The sequence below is a fragment of the Cyclopterus lumpus genome, chromosome 1, assembly GCF_009769545.1.
Source record: "Cyclopterus lumpus isolate fCycLum1 chromosome 1, fCycLum1.pri, whole genome shotgun sequence".
NCBI classification, from domain to species: domain Eukaryota; kingdom Metazoa; phylum Chordata; class Actinopteri; order Perciformes; family Cyclopteridae; genus Cyclopterus; species Cyclopterus lumpus.
Genome location: NC_046966.1, coordinates 17,866,286 through 17,890,020, shown reverse-complemented (window position 1 = coordinate 17,890,020; position 23,735 = coordinate 17,866,286). Strand labels below are relative to the sequence as shown.

The 23,735-nt window shown below is 38.8% G+C and overlaps 3 protein-coding genes across 6 annotated transcripts in view; 2 read left to right on the top strand and 1 right to left on the bottom strand.

Annotated features, from left to right (window-relative positions):
• The window catches only part of coro2a (coronin, actin binding protein, 2A), a 31,365-nt gene extending 22,821 nt beyond the window's left edge, over nucleotides 1–8,544 (top strand). For both annotated transcript variants that reach the window (XM_034540108.1, XM_034540117.1), the window contains exons 4-12: nucleotides 95–244; nucleotides 878–1,057; nucleotides 1,643–1,759; nucleotides 3,040–3,144; nucleotides 3,228–3,324; nucleotides 4,198–4,310; nucleotides 4,451–4,541; nucleotides 4,719–4,978; nucleotides 5,621–8,544. In XM_034540108.1, coding sequence (XP_034395999.1) covers nucleotides 95–244; nucleotides 878–1,057; nucleotides 1,643–1,759; nucleotides 3,040–3,144; nucleotides 3,228–3,324; nucleotides 4,198–4,310; nucleotides 4,451–4,541; nucleotides 4,719–4,978; nucleotides 5,621–5,761 — 1,254 coding nt within the window. In that variant the 3' untranslated portion in view covers nucleotides 5,762–8,544. The remainder of the gene's footprint in view (nucleotides 1–94; nucleotides 245–877; nucleotides 1,058–1,642; nucleotides 1,760–3,039; nucleotides 3,145–3,227; nucleotides 3,325–4,197; nucleotides 4,311–4,450; nucleotides 4,542–4,718; nucleotides 4,979–5,620) is intronic.
• Nucleotides 8,545–11,645: 3,101 nt separating this feature from the next.
• On the bottom strand, nucleotides 11,646–18,642 carry anp32b (acidic (leucine-rich) nuclear phosphoprotein 32 family, member B). Of its 2 annotated transcripts, none has more exons than XM_034545836.1 (7): nucleotides 18,415–18,639; nucleotides 15,899–16,048; nucleotides 15,681–15,803; nucleotides 15,004–15,196; nucleotides 14,605–14,753; nucleotides 14,427–14,490; nucleotides 11,646–13,127 (listed from the first exon to the last, which is right to left on the bottom strand). In XM_034545836.1, the coding sequence occupies exons 1-7, from the start codon at nucleotides 18,466–18,468 to the stop codon at nucleotides 13,045–13,047; spliced, it is 816 nt and encodes a 271-aa protein (XP_034401727.1). In that variant the 5' UTR covers nucleotides 18,469–18,639; the 3' UTR covers nucleotides 11,646–13,044. The 2 variants fall into 2 exon arrangements, with proteins under 2 accessions (XP_034401727.1, XP_034401736.1); XM_034545845.1 differs by having other exon boundaries at nucleotides 12,446–13,124; nucleotides 18,415–18,642.
• A 2,404-nt stretch (nucleotides 18,643–21,046) lies between these two features.
• On the top strand, nucleotides 21,047–23,271 carry hemgn (hemogen). 2 transcript variants are annotated; one of them, XM_034545823.1, is made up of 4 exons: nucleotides 21,047–21,290; nucleotides 21,626–21,704; nucleotides 22,142–22,758; nucleotides 22,860–23,271. In XM_034545823.1, the coding sequence occupies exons 1-4, from the start codon at nucleotides 21,227–21,229 to the stop codon at nucleotides 22,964–22,966; spliced, it is 867 nt and encodes a 288-aa protein (XP_034401714.1). In that variant the 5' UTR covers nucleotides 21,047–21,226; the 3' UTR covers nucleotides 22,967–23,271. The 2 variants fall into 2 exon arrangements, with proteins under 2 accessions (XP_034401714.1, XP_034401705.1); XM_034545814.1 differs by having other exon boundaries at nucleotides 21,626–21,716.
• Nucleotides 23,272–23,735: the final 464 nt, after the last annotated feature.

Sequence of the window (23,735 nt, the reverse complement as noted above, 5' to 3'; positions counted from 1 at the left end):
AATTAGAGTTCAAAGTATATTTCCCTGTACTTGAGTTTATATATTCTAGTTGCATTGTGTGTTTGTTAATGCGGTTTCCCGTGTGTGTCTACAGGTGAAAGTGTGGGAAATCCCTCCTCATGGTGTGCTGAAGAACCTCACAGCTCCGTGGAAGGAGCTTCAGGGTCACAGCCGCAGAGTGGGCCTCATTGAGTGGCACCCGACCGCCAACAACATCCTCTTCAGTACGGCCTATGACTACCAGGTAACACGCACACACACTAACCCTAATACAGCCACACTCAACTACAAGCTATTGTGTGTTATGTATTACAATGCAGCCAAACTCTACGCAGCAGCCCAGTACTTGCTCATGCATCATGGTAGTAGTGATTGCTCACTTTGACAATGTAACCCACTGATTGTTGCCGATCTGGCTCTGCTGTTATAAGGGACCTGCATGGCTTCACAAGCACTTCACATTTGACTGAATTCAGATCATTTTCATTGGTTTAAGAAGAAAGAGAAGCAGAAATGTGACCAAGTCAGCCTTTCTCACAAGCATCAAGTCTAATTAAAGAATGAATACCAAGCTGCCTCACTTTTGACTTTGCGAACAGCTGTAAACACATTTACTTTGAGATGTAAACAGACACTTCATTCAAACCAGTTTGCTTCAAGTGTACCCAGCTTTTAATATAGAGAACCAAATGTTTTTTTTAGCTGGATGAAATCTGCTATCGGTATGACATTTTAACATCAATACGTTTATTTACAAAATTTCGAAGTACAACAACTTTGAGTTCAAGACTTGAGTTCTCTCCTAACTTGTGGTTTGTTGTTGAATTTCTGTATTATGAGTGTGTGTTTACATGTGTGTGTAATGTACCCCTTTCAGGTGATGATCTGGAACCTGGACTGTCCTGAGCAGGTGATAAAAAACCCGGTACGGACAATCAGCCACCACACAGACGTCGTCCTCTCCATGTCATTCAACACAGAGGGCAGCCTCTTGGCCACAACCTGCAAGGACAAGAAGGTCCGACTCATAGAGCCGCGCTCAGGAAACCTACAGCAGGTTAGTGTGTGTGTGTGTGTGTGTGTGTGTGTGTGTGTCTGAGAAATAACCTCATGTACTTTAAGCTGCAATAAAGAAACTGGAAGACTTTTTTGCGGGTGGAAACAACATTTTGGATAAATGATGACCTACAATCTGAGTGAAAATCTGTTAAATCATTATGTTCCTCTGAAAAAAATCAAGATATGTTTTTCATTGAAAATCAATAAAACCTAAAAACCACAAGCCTTAGATGTCTTGTACAATAGCATCCCAGCCAATATTGCAGAAGTGGGAGTTCCTGCCTCTTTCCCCTTTCATAGCCCAGGCACTCATCCAGCACCACACAGCCAAAACTGACACCTCTGGCCAGAGCGGGCCCATGGCAGAGCTCCACAGACCTGGAGGTCACCAGCCACTGACTCACACACTTTATATCGCTACGCCAGACAAGCACACGTGGAAGAATAAGGAATATTACATCACAGTGCTGTAATGTTGAGCTATTAATATTATTATCCTATACCTTTTTAGATTACTTAAAAATAATTCACTTTAAATGTTTAGTATGCTTGGTGCTTTGTTTTAAGCATATTGTGTTTGCAGGAGACCAACTGCAAGACACACAAAGCCAGCAAGGTGCTGTTCCTGGGTAACCTGAAGATGCTCTTCACATCGGGCACTTCACGTTACAACGACCGGCAGTTTGCTCTGTGGGATCAGGTGAGAGCGAATGACCGCTCAGGAAGTATTTTGTGTCAGAACCATCTCACCTCAAAGGTCCCCAAACTTGCTTTTTCTGCACTTTTAATGCACATTTCATTGTCTTAATCAGCAAATTGGATCTGGATCTGGTTTCAATATGTGGAGGTTTCTGTCACGCATACAATCACTTGTTATCAGGTGACTGGAGTGACACCTGAACCAGCTCCATTCACTGATAAAGACCATGAGATGGGGTCTGAAGCTTTGAAAAATACTTTTTTGAGTTAGCATTCAAATGTCTTGTTGTATTTTCATTATTATTATTATTACAGTTTTTTTTTCTTTTTTTACTGTTTATTATTTTATGTGCACTTTGCTGCTGTAATCCGGTACATTTCCCCACTGCAAGACTAATAAAGGATTATCTTATTTTATTCGATCAACAATCTAAAATGTTTGGTTTACTATCAGATAATCCGGTACGCCCAATTTCTCTTCAAATTTGGCAGAAACATCCACTTTGACTGAAAGATTATATGATTTGATTCTGATAGTCAAAGTTCACTGTGACCTCACCCAAGCTTTTTCTTTCTTGAGCCTTAACTCAAGAATTCATCTGCTAGTTATAAAAACTTGTATTAAATTTAACAATAATACATAGTGATGTATAAAGATGCCTGAACTACAGGAGGGCATGTAAGACAATCCACAAAAGAAGAACGTTAAAATGTCTACAAAACAACAAAGACCCAGAAATAAGAACAATCCCAATAGTAGAACATTCATAATATGTAATATTTGGGAGAGAGGTCCAGAGTCTAGGCGGCCCTATTTCCTGGTCCACGTCATTAAAACCTCAGAGTAGCAGAGATTCAGGATAAAAGGACAGTTGAATATTGAGATTGAATATGTATAGAAAGGAAATCTTAAAACAAAAAGGGGGCAAAGTGGAATATTTTGGACATAAGATGGATCAGATACTTGGACTGTTAACACATGTGTGATCCCTGAGGCTAATACAGTGAGGCTAATACAATGCTAAATATGAAGATTAAACTCTCTCACAAACACAACTCTGCCACCTGGTGGACGTTGATGTGTTTTGATGTGTGAGAGCGTGTCATGGGTGGAAGATTATAACCGGAACCGGGATTAGGGATTGAGCACGCAGTGTTATTAATTCAGCACTGGAGAGTGCTTTTTATGTGGAAGTGGATTTAAATAAATAAGTGTTGTGGATATGAGGGAATGTTGTCCATGTTGCTGGTGCTTACGTGTTTGTTTTTGATCCTTTGTAGGACGACCTGTCTGTGCCTTTGTCACAAGAGAACCTGGATGGTTCATCAGGAGTCCTCTTTCCTTTCTTTGACCCCGACACACACATGCTCTACCTTGCTGGGAAGGTGGGTCTCTAAAAGCAACAAGAACGTCTCTATACACCAAATACTTATTATACAATATTATGATCTTCTCTTGTCTCTGTCAGGGTGATGGAAATATGAGGTACTATGAGATCAGCTCAGAAAAACCGTATATCCACTTTCTAACGGAGTACCGCTCAAACCTACCTCAGAAAGGATTGGGTAAGAAATACAAACACACACACACACACACACACACACTGGGAGTATTTTATTTTATTTATTTTTTTAAATCAAGTTCCAAAATTTGGGAGGTTACAATTTATTGACTTAAATGTCAAACTCTGCCTGCCTGCTAGCCGTGTTGACTGTCTTTCACCTGTAAGCAAAGCTGCTGTGCAAATAAGCCTGCAATATTTGAATAGCCAGACCGGCTGATCAAGGTGAAGTGACTAGCAGTCATGTGCACTCATTTTAGACTATGAACTCAAAACAAGAATGTAGTTAAATGAAATAAGTTTAGATTCTAGTTAAAAATGCTTATATTAGACTAATTTTCAGCCATTGAGGCAATTTTCTAAAGTAAGGTCCCACTGCAAAAAAAAAGAAGAAATCCACTAATAAATGTCTTGGACGCTTTAGTCTTTTACCTGCCGGAGATCTAAGATTTTCACGGCCAATGAAAGCTTTTCTGTAATTATCGTGCATATGACAATTAAGAACTTGAAACTTAAAAGCACTCCAAAGATTTAAGAAAATGAATGCCAAAAAGGTCTAATGACCAGAAACAATCCATGTAGTTTAATTAAAGTGGGTATTCAAAAGCCTGTACTTTCCTTACTGCACATGGTCCTGTGGGTGTGATCCCGCATGCACCTTTGATTGCAATATGAACATACATGTGTGTCTGTTGAAGGGCTTTTGAACACTTTTTTTTGCTAATTGCAAAGTTAATAGCATTATTCTCTTTGTGTTAAAGACATGATGTGATTACTCTACACTATATTTCTGTTTTGTCTTGGTGTTCTCTCACATTTCTACCGTATCTCCGTCAGTCAGCACACTTTCTGCTTTCGGTCTGTGTGTCTTGTTTAGGTGTGATGCCAAAGAGAGGTCTGGATGTGAGCACCTGTGAGGTGTTCAGGTTCTACAAACTGGTGACAATCAAGAGTCTCATTGAGCCACTTTCCATGATCGTACCCCGCAGGGTGAGCGCACATCCACTCACACAGACCACAAACACCACAGGATACATGTTAAAGGAATTCCTCCATTTTAAAGCCGATGAGACCTAATTTGGTGTCCGTAAAGTACGTATGTCTGAAATGTACTGTGCATGTGTTTCTAGTCAGAGTCATACCAAGAAGACATCTATCCAATGACTGCTGGTAACAAGCCTGCTTTGTCTGCAGAGGAGTGGCTCAGCGGAATTGATAAAGGTCAGAAATAATGTATGTGTGACACATTTAGAAATGTTGGCGAGGTCTACAGGTGGCAAACTGCTCCAAAATAAGCCATAATACAGGGTTCAAATGTACCAGAAAAGAAAATACAAATAAAAGTGTGTCTCGTGGAATTAAGATCACAATGTTGACAAGTGTATTTATGTCCTCCAGGTCCGGTGCTAATGTCTCTGAAGCCCGGAAGTCAAGTACCAGAATCATACTCGGAGATGATGAAAGGGCGACAAAACTCGCTGGACACTCGCAGGTCTCACAGCAGACCAGGCATGCTGCAGCTGTCTTACATTCAGGACCAAGTGGGAACCAAAGAAGGCAAGGAGGACGGCGGCAATACAGAGGACGACAGGAGTCGGACACCCGTCAGCAACGGAGAAGACCTCGAACTTTGCACTCCGCCCCGGACAGAGAATGAGGTACCGGATGTTTTTTTTGTCATTCTTCAAGTTTTGTTTTCAAAGACATGGGTCTAAAAACCATGTCAATGCTATTTATTTACAACCTAGGTAATTACACTTTTATGTGGAAATGCTAAAAATAGTGTATAGTTTATATATATATATATATATATATATATATATATATATATATATATATATATATATATATATATATATATATATATATACACATAAAGCAGTGTTAAGAAATAAGGTTTCTACAATATATCTTTGTGACCTGTTTTTTAACATATTCGATAGGATTCAAAGGCTTGGTGCTAACCAACAAATTGTTGGTTTTGGTCTTTTCATGAGATATAAAAAATATAGATTCAGTTATTAGCCATTTAACCACAAAAACATGGAAAAATAGGGTCCGGGTTGAAAAATACCAAAGTTTAAGTATTGCGAGGGGGACCGAGATGAATGTATCAACGCCATCTGGATTATGGCAGGAGGACAGTTGGAGGAAACTGAGAGATTTTAGGGAGTAAATCAAACTGAAACTGAATCCTAAAAGTAGCAAAGCAAGTCTCCATGTCTCCCCCGGAGCTCTTGTGGAAATTACACCCTTGTGTATATATAATACAATATTTTGTGCATGTGCTTTGTCCACAGCTGCGAATGAAGTTTTACAAGCAGCAGGAGGAGATCAGACGGTTGCGGGAGCTCCTCAACCAGAGGGACGTGCGCGTCAAACAGCTGGAGCTGGAGATTAAGAACGTCAAAAACTTCCAGTCTCACCAGAGCCCACTCTAAGACTTGCCTGACCCACTGGGTCACCTTCACCCCCTCGAGGGACACATGCATTACTGTACAAAACCTACTAACCCCATCTTCAAACCACAACACCCGTTCTTAGGGCTCTGACTCACCTCTTTACCTTTAATGGGCCCCCCATACTCACACTCATACTGCACAGGGGTGACTTAAACCTCAACTTGTGTGTTTGTCTGTGTGTTCCACACACACAATGCACATATTCTTTGTTCATGTACATACACTCAAACACTGAGTCTCACCCAGCTGTAACATGTTTTAAAACTATTTGCACCTGTTGACCTTGACCTTTCTTTTGTACGCTTCAAAGCTATGCAAGTTAATTGTAATTTTTTTTGCTTTTTATGCTCTTTGTAGCTGGAGATGAAACGGGATGTCTGTGCCTGTCATGACTGAATAATGTGGCTAACTGCGTGTTTGAAAGTTGTTGCAGGCCAGGAGCAGACATCCTGTGTGATTGTGCGATAACGCTGAATTTATTTTCTATGCTTGGTGATTGTTTTATTTCCAATATTCAAACTACTGTAAGTGGCGGTGGTGTTTTTAATGTATGCTTGAATGTGTGCTTGAATGAGACCGAGGCTAAATTGATGACAATATCATGATCCCTGCGGTGCTCCTGCGTTCCATTGAGTTGCATTTGTTTTTATTTTTTAATGACTGGAAAATTGAAAATGAATCAATGTGTTTCACAGCAGCTATTGTGTAAGCCAACTCTGTAACTGATGCCATGTAGCAGTTCTTAATTTTTATATTTATTTTAAAATACAGGCAAAGAAAAAATACCATTTGTTCAAGTACTTAATTCCCAATTGTAATTTTGCTAAATATAGCACGCAAACAGGACATAAAGCATGCTTTAATTTTTCCTGAGGTGGAGTCACTGTGAAGAAACAATTTAAAGCCATTTAATCGTAATCCTGCACTACTTCTGGGTTAGTTTGTGTTCCACTAGTTTTTAGTTCTGAATGTATTTTCTTTAATAAGGTGTCTTTTATTGCTCTTTGTAAAAGTCTGAAACATGACACTGGGATTTTCTATTCATATTTTAAGCTGAAAGAGTATCTGCTTCTTGAGTGGATAGTAAAATATGAGCACATCATAGCTTGTGTGAGTGATAGCTGGAGTGCAGGTGGGAGATATGATATATATGGATATGATAGAAATGTGTCTACTGTCAGATATCACGTAGTATCTCTCCTGTATTATTCATTCATTTACTGAATTAGACTTCCTATTTCATTCATATACAGTTCCTCAAAATAGCTACAATGGAGTACAATCTAAAATTAGATTAGCATATTATTTCTATAACCCATTTATATGTAAGAACTGTAGTTGTTAAATGCTAACCCAAATTATTATTTAGCTTGACAGTTCATAGCTGACCTTGAATGCAGCGCTGGAAAAATAATTCCATCTCATCTCTTACTCACATGTTCTGGATCTTTAAACAGTCTTCATTAGCAGATTAGGTTTGTCAGTAAGTGGATTGGATGAGTAGATGAGTACATTTTTTTACATTTTTTTTAGAAGATGAACAGAGGGTTACCAGTATGATGTTTCATTTTTGAAAAAAACCTTTGTGTGAAATGACTAAGCCTGAATGAGGCTAGTGGAAGACAAATTAGCTCAACAGGGAGACAGGTCTTCATCTCTTAAAATAAACATTTGACTTACATGTGACAAGGAAAACATAAATGTTTTGTTTCATAATGCTTCGCTGTTAATTTAACTGCAAAGAGTTCGATAACTAAAATGTACACAAAGTCGCACTGAGCCCTGAGTGAAGTTTATCTAATGGCATTTAAAAATGCGTTTTCCCTCAAGGAACTTCTGAATTGTGTTCATAGTTTTTGCCACCAGACCAGTTTTTAATATTGGTTGCTTTCAGATTTTAAACATTCCCTTGTTCTCCATGTTGAGAGGAACAATTATCTGCCATGTAAATATGCATAGATGTTACAGAAGTGCTTGCAAATATTAGGCAACACAAACAGTATAGCTGTTCGTCCCAAGATACAGCACAAATGATCATGCATGCCTGTATTTATGTAGTCGGAAGGACAAGCACTATAACAATATTCTAGATTACATTTCATGGCCTCTAGTGAAAGACTGCCACACCAACCCACACACATGCAGACACACTGGCCTCAATACAATTGTGGACCTTTTGACCTCTGACAGGACAGTTCTAGCACAGCTTCATCTCTGGCTGACTTTTGTCCAGGAGCAGCAATGCCCCGGCCAAAGTAAACTCTACCCACCAATGCTGTTGGTGGATGAGTCTCAACACATTCCCACAGTGCACTGCTGTGGACTTGGTTAAGGGCTGATTTGGATGTTTGGTTACATCACAACAGTTGTAGGTTGTACTTCCAGAGCCATTCCAACCAGCTAAATCCTGACTATGTTTCCTTCAGAATTTATTTAAATGTTTTTTTCCGATCCCCAAAAACATTTTATTTGTATTATAATATTTCTCCTTTTCTAAAATGTCTCTAAAAATGCAAATTTAAAAAAAAGGATGTACTGTCTGACAGAATTGTGCATTTAAATAACAATCATTGTCTATCTTGGGAATTCAATGCTTGATGCAATTGTGCAACAACCACAAATAAATACTGCATATCTCTAACTAAATAACAAAGCAGCTGCCATTTTTGATCATATTTCTTCAGCTGTGTTTTATAGTGACTGAACTGTTAACAGCAGAATTTGTCTTATACACTGCCTTTACTGCTGGCCCATTTTACTACCTGCGTGACCAAAAACTATGGACAAAAAACAGTATTAAATAATCATATTGATAAGTTGTTTCATAAAAATACAATAATTAAAATAATGTATTATCCAAAATAATATATTATCCAAATATTATTTGGATATTGTCTTTATTTAATAAAATCTTTTATTTAAAATTGAAATTCTCAAAAGTATTTTTATTTAATGATGGCATTTTTCCTGATAACACAATTTATGTTGAGTTTTATTTCATAATGTCACGTATGTAGCGTTACCCCGCCTTTTAAGATAGCAAGCTCAACAACTGCAACTAAGAGAAACTACCATAGGATAAAATAATTATTGAGTGCCCATTTGATAGAGCACAGGAAAAATGCATTTCAGTTATGCACCAACATTGCTAACTTGACTAACGATGACCGTGTAATTCCTGTGCTTTCTACAAGTTGTCCATCGTGACCTGTCCGACTCTTGTTAGAAGGACACAGCATGAAGCAGCAGCCGAGCATGTGTATTAAATGTAGGCTAAGCTATTAAAAAAGGGCTTTGAAAAGGGCCACTTTTGGATGATTTAAATATAGTATTAATGCATGTATTTCATCTCAAGTTCGGGGGTTAAACAAAATTACTTTTTGATTGCTGCTATTGGCCGTCAGGCAGCACTTTGAGGAAGTATTAACTAGAGGCTTCAGCTGTAAATAAATAGAACAAAGACAATCACTAAACTTCTTTAGCTTTTAGGTCTTAGCTTACCAATGCTGCTAATGCCACGCAGGCTACCTAGCTAGCCCAGTGAAGTGTGTACACAATGTTGGCTAGTTCCTGTTGGTCTGTCTTTTTTTTTGTATTAGTAGTGGTTCTTTCTCTGATGATGTTATTTTTAATACAAAAGCAGAATAACTATTAACTAGCTAGCTGGTACCACTACTTTCTGTTAATTTTGATTTTGAGTCATAAATCAAGAACCCAACTCTATCTACCTGGTTAGCCAGCCAGGTACCAAATGCAGCGTGGTGAGCTTTTTTAATGCTAATTTGTGTTTCTTACTCTAAATAGTTGCCGATTAAGGCTTTTTCATTTGTTTATCGTTTCAGCTGGGAGATATAAGCAAACACACCATGACAACGCTGACTTCGGAGACAAAAGTGTCATCTTTGTTATGGAGCATCTTTGCTATTAGATCCGAGACCCAGTCAGTGACGTTCCAGACCAAGTCAGGCTGTAGAAGCAAAACCTCTGATTGTATTGAATCAGGCAAGGGTGTGTTTTATTGTTTATTATTTTAACTTTCATTTGTAAGAGGAAGGATGCCAATAGTAGCCTACTCCTGTGATAAAGGTTTAATGATTCATTCTGTCTTCTTTAAGTAACAAGCTGGTTGTGTGGAATTTTAAAGACATGCTTGCTTCTTCAGGAGGTTTATAAAAGAAATATGTTGTTGGTTGCATCAACGGAAATGAGGCTGCAGAGTTTTAGAGCTTGACTCATACTAGAGAACAAAATGATGGATATTTTGATCATTCTCTTTGTAAATTCACTAGCTTCATCTAAATGCAGCACTAAATTGCAGTAGTACTTCTTTAAATTGATTTGATAAATTTTGATTTGATGTTTGTAGTAAATAACACTATTTTAAGGAAACAGTATGACACTAAGACAACAAAATAATGAGCTCACTGCCAGCTAGATCAACAAATATCCACTCATATATTTTGATATACCCTTGTGCCTGTGCAACTAGAGTATCATTTTAATTTCCGCTTACAATAAGCATTGGGAGTGGAAAAGTGGAAAAGTATTGTTGTTGCTGCTTTCTCCAAATTATTTTATGAATTAATCATCACATTGTTCAGCTGAAGTAATGATTACTTTGCTCTACCAAAAATTGTAATACTCATCAATAATCATGCTGTGGTTTTATTATTAATGTGGCCAATAACAAGTCCTCAGAAAAACATCCAAACAAGAACAACAATATCAATCTGTTCCAGAGACCTATTGGTATAAATGCCTGCAAACACTGACAGTCTTTTAATGTACACTTTTATTAATCCCAAATTCTTCTCTGCATTTGACCCATCCGGGGGGAGCAACTGGGGGTTCAGTGTCTTGCTCAAGGACACTACGACGCGCAACTATGGGGAGAGCGGGGATCGAACCGGGCTCGTTGTGGTTCCTTGTGGTATCTTGTGGTTGCGAGACGACCATCCCCATGAGGTACAGCCAACGTTATATTGGATATATATATACTAAATCAGACATCTTCAGACAGTGAATATATATATATATATATATGTTCACTGTCTGAAGATGTCTGATTTAATAAAACCAGGTATTTAAATGGGTGTTTCTGGGTTCATAAGCCTTACTGTGCCTGGTCTAGATGCAATTGAATGCAGTTATTGTGATTTCCTTTTATTTTCTGTTAAATGTATTCAGTAAAAACTGAAAGAGATGTTATCCTGTTTCTTTTAATATTGTTTCCTAAATGTAAGTAAATAAATATTAATCACATAAATCTAATTTAATTTATTCTGACAAATGTATTTGTCTCTTCTCTAATAGTTTAATATGTAATATATTTAGGTAAAAACATTTAACTCAATGGCTCAAATGCATTAATAACAGCTAGCTATTTCTGTTACAAAATCAGCAGTGCTGCTTGCAGGTCCTGGAGTTCCCTCAGTAAACTGTTGACTATTTGAGTTGTAGTGTGTAAACAGCTAACATTGTTCATCATTACACAATTGCCTGGGTTGTGTTTAAAATAAAAAGGGCCCTACATGAAGCAGCAGCCTGGAGAAGATCCACAGCCATAAACTCTTTTAGAAACAAATTGGTCCTCAAAAGCACTGTAATGAACTTTAGTTGCTATTGTTGGGCTCAATGTTAAAAATAAAGGAGTTACAGACCACTGCTCTCTCGGGGTAGCATTAGTGTTTCTGTAATGTATAACTATATTTAGTTTCAGAATATATTCTACAGGTTACAAGCTAGGACAGCATTAACTTTAATGGGGGAATTAATTGATCATAAGTTCTCAAGTAAGTCTATCTTAAAACAATACTCACATGCCCAAATATCATTCAAGTTTACTTTCCAAGAAGTCACAAGATGAGGTCATTAATTTATTAACAAGATACGAAAGACAAAAACATACTATAATTTTGCTATAAACAAAATGTTTTTTTGTTTTATCTTTTATTCTTGTGAAATCCTCAACAATTCAGCCTCTGAAAAGATACTTAAATTAAACACGCAGCAAAGATTTGACAGCTCAGAGCCATAATGAAGGCTGTGCTGAGGAGTTCCCCAAGCAGACATCGCTTTGTCAAGGGCTTATCAAGCCACTTTCCTTGTCCATAATGGCCATGAAATGATCCCTTCCTACTCCAAAGTTAGAGTTGGGGGGCCAAAATCTGTCGTCCTCATTCTGTGCAAAAAGGCATTCAACGAAAGCAAATATGAGATGTTGGCAGTCGGAGTTAGTCAAATTAAGTGAATCTTCTTGTCTTAAAAAAAAATATCACTTTTGTTTTCATATTAAAAACACAAACACTTAATTTAACTTTCTCAGACTGTGAATGCCTCATACAGTAGGAATGGATGAATTTCAGAAAGCATTTTACACAGATTACGGCTGGATTTTGTCCCCCATCTCTTACATTGGACGCACCAGAAAAGAGTTCTCACAAGTATTGTGAGGAGTAATGGTTACAGCGACTAATGGCTATTTCCACTTACAAATGGGCAAATAAGAGTATTGTATCATGAGAGACTTGTTAACTGTTTTTAAGACTAGACATAAAGCTTTTCTGTGGACTACAGTCGCCAAACAAAATACACAGAACAGCAAAAGGTATGTCATGTTGTCCCTTTACGTTCATTTCGGGACACCAGAAAACAAAAGGCAGAAAATGTTAACATTTTATTTACAAAGTTGTTTTTTTGTCATACAGAAAGTAAAAATGTAGCTACAACCTTGATTTGTGCAACAGGCGGCCACACTAAAAATCATGGCTCGCTGGTTGCACAGCTGCTATAGCAATAATTTTATTGGGAAAAGTAAGGAACAGAAAAAAAATAATAAAAGACAAACAAATTGAGAAATAATAAACCCAACAACAAAAAATTCATCCAACAAAATATTAAAAGCACAGACCCAAAACTAGATACCAGTCCCAAAGTCCTCACACAGGAATACATAAAGAGGGATCGACAGTGAAATTGTGGAATGCTGAGTGCTGGGCTGCCTGAGAACCTCTGGGCTGTGGGGTGGGTGAGGTGGAGGGTGTTGGGTGGCTCTCAGTCCATGAGGGGGGAGGGAAAAAAAGGGTGTGGCAGCTCCACTCGGCCCACCCATCCGGTACAGTCTTGCCCCATAAAAAGAGCTCAGAGCTGGGGGGGGGGGGGAAACATGGATTACAAAGGCGGTGTGAGTTGTAGGAGGGCGGACGTTCGGGTTTGTGGGAGAGGAAGGGTAACGCGGTAGGCTCCCATTTTCAGTTTTGCTCTTAATCGTCGTCTTCATCATCGTCATCGTCGTCCTCATCCTCTGGGTCTCGCTTTCTCTTCTCCCCTTTGGCAGTTTCTGCTTCTGGGGAGCAAAGAGACAATCTGTGTCATCATGTGCCAAAACCACAAACTCCAATTTCAGCAAAACGGTGAACATTTTATAATCCACTGCAGGCACAACAGTAAGACGCGGTCTAACTTCAATCAAGCAGGAATCCTTTGTTACTTTGTCTAAATATAATATAGTCTTTAGGTATGACATATCTTACACAGAGTTCTTTACATATATTCAGGGTTAACCATTACAAACAACTGGCATCTTTCAGCATTACCCATCCCCTAGTGGGATGGTAGAGCGGGTGAGCAGTGCTTAAGAATGGCCACTATCATGTTTTGCTGTCCCTACATGATATAATGTTACACCATAAGAAGCTGAAAATAAATAGTGTCAGATATGTATCTTCAGTATTGACATTTTTTCAGGATTTAACCGACCCTACTGAGATATTTGACACTGATAAGCATGTCTTATATATTAAGAATTTTAAATATTTTCTATAATTGATCTAACTACATTATATTATTTTACTTATATTATGAATGTTCAGTGATGGGCAGTCCCTATGGAAGCCACTCGATAATGCCGTGTAATCTCTCCTGTACAGCTTCCTCAGTAAACAGAACCACCAGCAGGTGTCATATTATTCCTGTTACCAGTTTTTATTAGTCATTATCAAGTGCACCCACATTATGTGCATGTACTTACCCTTCTATACACACATTACTTTTATTTTAAGCTGCAGCTTATGTACAAAAATAAAATTTTAAATCTGAAGGACCTTACTCAGCCATCCTGCTTTCCCATTAATAGCAAAACGGCATCATTTCCAAAACTGGACTTCAGCTGTTTGAGTACATTTAACTATCGACTACACAATAAGAAAAAATGCAATATGGTACTATGCAGAATCATTCAGCACTTTCATTTTGAATAGTTAAGTTAGAGTACACACAAAAGCTGAACAATTTTAAATATTTTGGACTTAAAGTAAATGCACTTCTGACCCACTTTAAAGTTCATTTTGTATACTGTCAGATATATGCGTATCAGTGGATTACAGTCTCAGTTTGCAGTATTCACTGCAATACTCCTGTGACCTTTTAATAAAGAAATGTCTGTCTAACCCAATTTGGCAGTATAAGTAATGTTCTACCTCTCAGGACATCCAAAACATAAACCAGTTATTGACCTTGTGGAGGGTTTAGAGTGTTGCACTTCTACTAATAGTTAAACCGTGTTGAAATAACTGAGGTGCTCTGGGTTCGAATGCATTTTTTATATGTAAAGGGACTGGTGTTCAACTGTGGAAATGGTACATACCGTCTTCGTCCTCATCAAAATCATCTTCTTCATCTACTTCCCCCTCCTGACCAACGTCTTCCTCCTTGGTAAAAAAAAAAAAGGTTTTAAAAAGGTTAACAGAAAGAAAAAAAATGTATCCAAACTCCTTGCAAGAAGATTTTCGGCCAAATAATTTGCATTTCATTTATTTAATTACCTCATCTTCTCCGCTGACCTCATCATCGTCTTCTTCTCCATCCACTTCTCCTTCACCTTCTCCTTCTACCTCCTCTTCATCTTCCTCGTCATCCTCTTCCTCGTCAAAGTCCTCCTCCTCACCATCCTCATCTTCCTCCTCCTCTCCCTCTGCAATTTAAAAAACAACAACAACCGTCGGTCAACCGCAAACAAAATGGAATCGTGCTGTAATCGAAGTCCAACCGTTGTAGACTCCAACACACCTAATTAAATTGTGTTGGGCAGAGAATCAAAACAAAGTACAGACAGGCAGCCATATTGAGCAGCATTTTCATCTCATATTGATATCTTTCCAGCTACTGTGGACTTAAGAATCAGTATAGCAGGAAAGACCTAAGATATTGGATGAATTTCTTACCTTCGTCTTCATCATCATCTACACCGTCTCCGTCCACCTCTCCGTCAGAGTCAGAGGCTTCCCTGTCCTCCATGTCATAGCCATCCAGGTAGGTGAGCTGCGGCAGCAGCTTGAACACACTCTCTCTGTAGTCATTCAGGTTTGTCACTTCACAGTTGAACAGGTCCAAACTTTTCAGGTTAACCAGCTTTTTCTGTTGATCAAATTTTGCAAAGAACTGTGATGAGAAACATGTCACATGAAGAATCATGTATGCAGTTTGAATCAACAAAAAATGCTTATGTATCATATTTGAAATTCATATGATGCAAGTGGTTATTAAATGTGTAAAAGAAGGGTCTCTGCTGAACCCTTTGAAAGGTCAGTTGCAGTGTATGTTGAGTCCAACAGAAGGTTTAAATATTGATATCCAAATATTCTGATCGTCGTGCTCAAATTAGAAATGCATATGTATGCTGTTAGTTGAGAACAGTTCATTACTGTAATCACATCTACATTAATACATTGTGTGTGTGACAAGAATGTGTATAAATGCATGTGCTTTGTCTAATAATGAATTTAGCATGATACAAGGTAATGAAAGGTCCAATGTCTGCAAGATGGAGCATACACATTCTGTGGGCATACAGATGAATATGCATGTAAGTGTTGCTTCTAACATATCTGAAAACACATACCAACGGTTCCAATGTGCTAATGTCTTTCAATTTGTTGCCACTCAGGTTTAGATGTGTGAGGTTGGGTAGTTTCTCTGCTAAAACATCAAGGCCACCGCTGATTCTGTTGTCACTCAACTCCAGCTAAAAGATGGGAGAAGGAAATATTATACCATCTGACATTTTGTCACAATTCAGCTTTTACATGGCGGTAAAGAAGGCAAAACATCATTTTGTACCTTTTTGAGTTTTCCTAGTTTGGGCAAGTTGGAGACTGACATTAAGCCAACATTTATCAAACTGAGGAATTCCAGGTTGACAAACTCAGCGGTGAGGCCTTCAATTTTTCCTTCAACTGATCGACAATTGTCAAGGACAAGTTCTCGTACCTGAAATAAAGAAAAGTATAATTAATATATCACATAAAAACAAGGTGTATGCATTTAGTGAAACTACACTTATTATTATTCCACAATTATAATTTATTCTAAAACAACAAAAATCATATGTAATATATAACACATTTGACAATATTCTGAAACAAAAGAATGTGATTTTATTTGCGACAAAATCATCGAGAAAACCGGTTGTCAGAAAACATAACGTGTTGAACAGTGGGGGTGTTGTTGTTTAGGAAAATGTCCCTTTATTGTGTGTAAAGTAATGTAAAATGTATTTTGTAGTTGCTGTAAAATGTCACAAAGCAAGTCCTGAAGGCGGAGTTAGTTTGAGTCGGTTAAAGCTAACACTGTTTGCGCAATTCAATGTTGGAGAAAAAAAACGTTGCAAAAAAAGTTGGTGGCAAACGTCAAAGATCACGATTTCTCATATAAGAAACACCAAAACGGTAACCGTGTCTCCATCTAAAAACGCTCGTGAGCCTATCGTATCCGTGCATGACGGGTAATATACTGATTTAATTGAAAACGTCGAAGAGCAACACGGTAGTTGCCACCTGGCCTGCTGATGCTGCCTCTAATGACAAATGCAATGATTTTTAGTGAGCTAGGTTAGCTCGCTACAGGCTAGCCATTGCCCCTTTTAAACGCTGCCGTGCAGCAGAGGAGCAGCTACAGAGGTCTGTCTGCCCGCCATTAGCCAACCCAACAGCAACGGAAAGGATTGCGAATACACCCTTAGTACAGAGTTTCTTTTTTTCTCTCCGTTAAACCAGCTTTCATTTGGGAAGCGGAGTATTCCTTGTCGTCGAGCGAACGACCCATATTGCCAGTTTGTTAAATGGCACAACGTCGTTTTTCAGGTCGAACTGGCGAAGGAAATATACTGACAACGGAAATTTAGTCAAAAAACAAAGATGGAGACAGTTCCTTTCTCCGAGAGCTTCAAAGACGACAGAATGACAACATGGCGATTCCTGAGATACAGTATGCAGTTCTCTGAACACTTCAAATGGCAAAACGGCTGCTTTTTAACGAGTAATTATCGTGACTTTACACGTTACCCAAGTTATTTTTCGGTGTTAAATCAGTTTTATTTTATGCATGATTCGAGAGGACACGCCGACCGTCGAGTTTCTGGTTGCCCACGCATCTAGCGCGGTGCACCGGATCTCCGTGTCATTGAAGCAGGCTCGGTTAACAAAACCGACGGGCAACAAATTGACCCGTTTAGTTGCAAACAACGACGAGTTTAGCTCTGCTTACAATAACCGTACTGAAGAATAGTTAGAGTTTTTGACGTTTTAAGTTTACAAATGGGTATATTTTGTGGTCTTTGTACAGTGGGGGTAATGTGGCGGGAACAAAAACACTAAGTAGATGGCTGTGAGCTGGATGACGGGATCATCTGATCACCAGACTTCATTAAATAAGTGCAACATTTAGCCGATGAAAGAGTAACGTCAACGTAGCTGCTGTACAAGTGTGGAAGCATTTTTTGTTAGAGGGGGGATAAACCGCTGCACACTTTACATTTGAAAACTTACGAATCGCAGCCGCTTTAAAAAAAAAAAATCGGCGATCACACGAAATAGGAGGCTATTTGCTAGATTGTGTAAATATCAACTGGCTTTGGTGATTGTAACGGGGGCTTAATGTTAAGTGGTCATGGTATGGATGACTCGTGAATCAAGTGACTGTTTTTTTTGTTGTCGCTGCTGAATCTGGCCATTTGATATTAACGTACTCTACAGACATAACTCGTGATCGCCGATGGCACGTTTTTACACGCAACAACTCATTTTGGTTTCTTTTTAGCACGGACGATTTGGGAGTTGTAAAGAGCATTTGTAACAAAAAAAGCGCCCCATTTTAGCAGTTATGCTAGCAGCAAACATGGCTTCCAAGGTATAACATTTACCGCTCTGTGAATGCCGACCGCGGCGCAGGATGCACATTTCCTAATATATCAGCGTAAAAAGAAGTTTACTAATTGTGCGAGTCCGGCTGGATCGTGTGTGTGTGTGTGCACCGCTGGCCAAGGAGACTGTGAAACGGTTAAAGCACTGCAATAATGCCAGCGAGCTGAGGAATCGCCGTTTCAAAGTAACGATTGAATAACGTTGTAGCTTTTCTCTCGGTGCCCCTATACGCCCAATCCAGAGCAGTATGAAGGATTAAGCTTGTTGTGCGAGTGTTTTCCGCCCTATTATAAAGCAGAAACATTTCATCTAAAGCCCATGTGGTCACCATTACGTTAGCCACACAGGTCACTCGCAAAGCAAAAAAAAAGTAGCAAGCAGGCTAGCGAGGCTAGCCAGAAAACTAAGGGTTGGTTTTTAAAAAGCACGACTCACATCAGACGGTGTCCTGTTTCTTAGCTCCAAGTGGATCCTCTTTTTCATGTCCATCTTGCCCTATGAAAGTAAAACTTTTCTCTCTTGGGTTTTGGGGGGATCTTCAGTCCAAAGGCAGAGATGCCCTAATGGAGGGAGAATATAGGACTGTATAATGAACTGAGCCAAACGCTAAGTTAGTCGGAGAGAGGAGAAACCATGGAGGGAAACGGGACTGAAACAAAATATATGCTCAACAGCGCCATCTGCGTCCAGAAACGCCCATCGACCCTATAAAGGCATTGCAGTCACAAAACATGACGCTGCCCCGAAACAGTGCCATGGTGCAATTTATTTCTGCAAGGAAAGTGCTGTTATGTTTAGTGAAGTCCACATCGTTTTGTCCGTAAAGTCGGTTTCATTACATGAACGAAGTCCGCATTATGGCCACAGTTTACGGAGAATGCCATTCAACCAGTTATACGTCGATAAAGTAGGTCATATGGTCAACTTTGTTTATCTGCCTAACTTACAGGTTCGTGGCTTGAAAACATCCCCATGTTTGATGTATTAGGCGTTACATTGTTATGGTTTCACCTTGAATGAGTAAATAAGGTGAATGTCTTAACATCATAAATCCTGTTTTGATTAGTATTATTATAAACCTGTTGCCGTCCTTTGTTTGACACATGCATAATTGTAAATGTCGCCCAGACAATGGTGAATGTATGATCCCTGTGACCATTTTGATCAATAAAGTGCAGAATGGATAAATGGTGTTTTTGGTTCATAAATGCCAGATTCCTTTTAACGTTTGGACACACTGCGAGAAAGGAGGGGTGTGTTTGGTTCGCAGTAAAGACAGCATTGTATATGCACATGGAGAGTAGGGCAACCCCCCCCCCAAACTCCACCCCCTTTACTTCCTGAGACACCAGAGCCCTCGAGTAGAAGTCTACTGAGTAGCAGTTGTTAACCTTTATATATTGAAATTTGAACAACTAATTATACTCTGCGTTATGGTAGAGATATTTCAATTATTTTAAGATTAGTTAGAACACTACATATTTAACACAAATACACATAGAATCCAGGCTATACTGCTGTATAGTCATATGTCTACAAGGTACAGTATCCAAATAATCTTTGGCCTTTGTTCAAGTTATGTGTACGTAATAAATGTGTATAGACTGTTTTTAAATCAGTGTTTAGTATAGTAGAAAATGTACACCAGAAGATGGCACTGTCATATCTGCTTTGACATTCTTCAAATTTAAGTTGCATTGTGCAACAGTAGGGCTGTGTGAGTGACAGCCTTTACTGCGTGGGGTTTGTAGCAGTAATGCTGATAATAATATGTTAATTGGAAAGATGTGCATACAAGGAAGGAGTCTAGTTTTGTGTCTGTTATCAGCTGCTGTGGTCTTTTTAATGCAGCTGGCAGTTGACCTTGATACTGAAGGTGCTGCTAAATTTTCAAGGTAGTTTAAATGTGTGTCTGTGTCAGTGTTTGAATATAACAAAGGTACAGTTTGTTCATCTCAGTCAGTGTATCCCAGAGAAAGAGGTTATAATACTTGGTATTGTATGTCCTTCCAACTTGTCTGCAGTTCATCCATAAACCATAATACCTCACAAAACAGACAGTAGTTTAAGATTTAAACACAGTTCTCTTACTATAATTTTAGAAAGTGAGTGAATTGGAAGAAGCTCCCTTGAATTCAACCAAGAGACCCTGAACATATCCCCTACAGTGCTGGAGGCAATTGGCAGTTCAGTGTTATTTACTCTGTTGGACAGCTTCTTTCTCTGAGTGGCTGAAACACACACATCAATGTGCTTGGAGAAGATTGAGAACACGCCCTAACTGAGCAGCTCTCCATCTGTGAGATAAGATGGGTATGCCTCCACTCCGGGTGAGGACAGGATTTCTTGCTTGGTCTCTGGCTTTTCAACACAGTCGTCTACCCAGAGTACTTTAAGACATATTGCTTTATTAGAAAAAGACAGTTTTTAGTTTGTTAATTAGTGATTATTGTTATTTATGCAGAAAGAAATACACAGGGATTTGGAATATTGGCTCATTTATTTCTTATTCAGAACTTCATTTAACTGTGGAACTGTTTTGAACGATATAAGGCCATTTAGACATTGGATAATTGTCTATATAAATTCATCCATCCATCCATCCATTTTCAATACCGCTTATCCTCATTAGGGTCGCGGGGGCGCTGGAGCCTATCCCAGCTGACATAGGGCGAAGGCAGGGGACACCCTGGACAGGCCGCCAGTCCATCGAGGGCACATGTAGGGACATACAACCATTCACTCTCACATTCACACCTATATATATATAATATATATAAATTCAGTCAAAGTATAATTCTGTCATTGCTAAGCAACAGTGACATTTCAGATTCAGTATCAGCTGCTGGGTTGCACATAAACAGGCATGTAAAACAGAAGAGTCCTTTTTTCTGATAGCTTACTAGTTTAATAAGACACCATTTTAGTCTAATAAGATGAATAGTTTATTATTTCCACCTCATACATATTTTATCCCTATCACACACACTGCCCTCACACAACTTGCCCCAGTCATTTCTCTCTCTCTCTCTCTCTCTCTCTCTCTCTCTGTCAATGCTGTGCCAACTCCTCCAGCTTTACAAATACGATAAGACCAAAGCTGCAAGAACTCTTCCAGCACTATGGTAATGGTTAACCAGATAATTCATTTAGGGGTGGGAAAAGAAAACAGTCAGAAGTTATTCTGTCTTCTTTTCGGCGCTTGCCCGCCTTCAAAGAGTTGAATTCATTCATAGCGGGACTCAGAATGGAGGCGAAGTTGCAGCAAGAGAAACAAGAGTCGGAACATAAACATTCAAATGAGGACCAAGGTAACTTTCAAGATTGACTTCTCTTCTTTTTTAAATTGAGTAGGCCTAGTCAGTTGAGTAAGCCAGTTATTCATTTGCATACTGTGTGATATATTTTGATCAACTCAGACAGCAATACTTTCATCAACAGCTCAGCTACTGTTACTAATCTTTCTGTATTTTAAACCCAAGTGGAAATGTTTCAGTCAAACACTTGCTCGGGTGAAGCTAGAAGAAAAAAATGTCTTTGAACCGCAGCTTTAAACACCATCAGTCACCCACCACATTTGCTGGTCATGCATAAAAAGCACCGCTCTTTGGTTTCAAGCTGCCCTTGTTGTTTCTCTGTTTCATAGGTGGGATCCGTCACCGATTGCGGGACAGGAATCTTCTCAGGAAGAGAAAAGTGGAAGCAGAAGAGAAGGAGACTAACCAGTGGGTTTCTGGGTAAATTTAAAGAAAGGATTAGCCAATGTTAGTGCAGTGACCTACATTTACAGCTATCTTCATGTGGAGTAACCATCATAGGTTTAGCAGTGCAGACACAATCTACAGTATAACCCCATGCAGAGTACAAATAGAAAGTTTAGCCTCAGAAGCGTTAAATAAGGCTTTATTAACAAAACTTGCTTCTATATATCAATGTACTTCCCAATGCACGGTTAAATCATTATCAGCACTCCAGCTGCTTATCACTCCTCTGCTTTATGTTGAATATGGAGCAAGAGGAAACCAAAGGTTGCTCTTGTGTTTCTATTGACGCCCCAGATCCAGGTCAAGGACTTTGTACTATTAGCTTTGCAAAAGTATCCCAAAAAGTTGTATCAATGCCCACTGTTATGCGGTTGATTGAATTTGTTGTACTCTCTCAGGGTTGAGAGCCAGAGGAAAAAACACAGGGCTGAGAGTAGCACAAAGAGGAGAGGGAAGCCCAAGAAGAGTGAGCCCATGCCGGAGATCTCTATCATTCAGGAGGAGGCAGCTGTGTCTCAGGAAGTTCCTGTGTTGGTGGTCCCTGAACCAACGGAGGTCATACCAGATCAAACACCAGGCTCTCTATTCCCTTTACTTGCTGTGGAATCACAACCTTCACCTGTCCCTGCTGCCGCTGCACCTCGGCCACTGTTTGAATCCATCCAAAGCTCCATCTTTGCTCCTACTCTGACTTCTCCAGCACCAGTTAAGCCGACTACAGCCCTTTTCTCACCCTCAACTCCTGTTCCATTTCCCGTAAAAGTTCTAGACACGGCTCCAGTCCTGGTTCTAGATTCACCTCCAGCTCCAGATGCTGTTCTGGTCACAGTTCCAGTCCTGACTCAAGCCCTTGTTCCAACTGCAGCTCCTGCTCCTGCTGCAGCTCCTCTGCAGGTGGAGACTATCTTCACAGAGGCACAATGCAGGGAGGCCCTTGACCAGGTCCTGATTAAGGACCTGGGCCCTGAGGAGGAGGGGGACATCTCTTCATCTCAAGACAAAAGAGCCAATGAAGGTATTTCAGAGGAGAATTAGACTGCAAGGAGAATGAATGGTGTGGAAAATGTTTGTCAAGATTTGTCTTAATATTAATTGTATGCTGTTTTTTTTTTTTAGATTTGATTGGGACATCGTCGTACAACATACCTGACCAAAACAAAATGTTGCCAACCTTGTCCCTGACACCTCCTCCACAAAAATATTTCCCAGGAAATTTATTCTAATTTTCTAAAGCACACTTTTCAGATACTGCCTAGGCTCAGACTTCCTTCTTTTCCGATCACAGTTTGTTTCCAATATCATCTTTGACAAATGTATCAATTCAAAACAAAACTGTATGCCTATTTATTCTAGTTTGTTCTTCACTGCAAAACTTTTTTGTATTTTGCATTCAGTAAACAGCTAATTTAGCTTGCTTTCAATTAAGAGTAAATTGTATAAATCACTGGGGATGATGTGTTTGTAATTATGGATAGAATTGTCTAAAAAGTTGTTATTTACCTAATAAAATACTCTACTTACAATCATCTGAATGTGGTCACAATTGTCTTTATTATTATGTTAGAAATATATGATCAATGATACATTGATACAATAGATTATATTGGTGTTTTTGTACAGGCTCTTATGAAAGTGTCATAGATTTATTTCATTTGGATCTATTAAAATGATTGATTTAACAAATTTACCAAATGTATTGTATTTTTTCACCTCGATGAAGAAATTAAATTACGTCCAAATTTAGTAACTGGCTTTATTTAATCTATTATTATTATTATTATTATTATTATTATTATTATTATTATTATTATTATTATATATTCATTATTTGGTAGTACTTAGCCTACTTGGTAGTACTTAGTACTTAGAGGTGGATACATTTTTGGATCCTTTACTACAGTTAGAGTAACTAGACCATTAAAAAAAATATTTTCAAAGAATTAGAAATAAAAGTGTTCATTTATACAGCAGAATGGCCCGGTCAGTTTAATA

Coding starts and splice junctions, on each gene's coding strand:
- anp32b (XM_034545836.1), bottom strand. CDS start 18,468: ATGGACATGAAAAAGAGGATCCACTTGGAGCTAAGAAACAGGACACCG. Junction 15,197..15,680: donor TTAGCACATTGGAACCGTTG/GTATGTGTTTTC, acceptor TTTGATCAACAG/AAAAAGCTGGTTAACCTGAA. Junction 14,491..14,604: donor AGGTCAGCGGAGAAGATGAG/GTAATTAAATAA, acceptor TTTTTTACCAAG/GAGGAAGACGTTGGTCAGGA.
- hemgn (XM_034545814.1), top strand. CDS start 21,227: ATGGAGGCGAAGTTGCAGCAAGAGAAACAAGAGTCGGAACATAAACAT. Junction 21,291..21,625: donor ACATTCAAATGAGGACCAAG/GTAACTTTCAAG, acceptor TCTGTTTCATAG/GTGGGATCCGTCACCGATTG. Junction 22,759..22,859: donor AGACAAAAGAGCCAATGAAG/GTATTTCAGAGG, acceptor TTTTTTTTTTAG/ATTTGATTGGGACATCGTCG.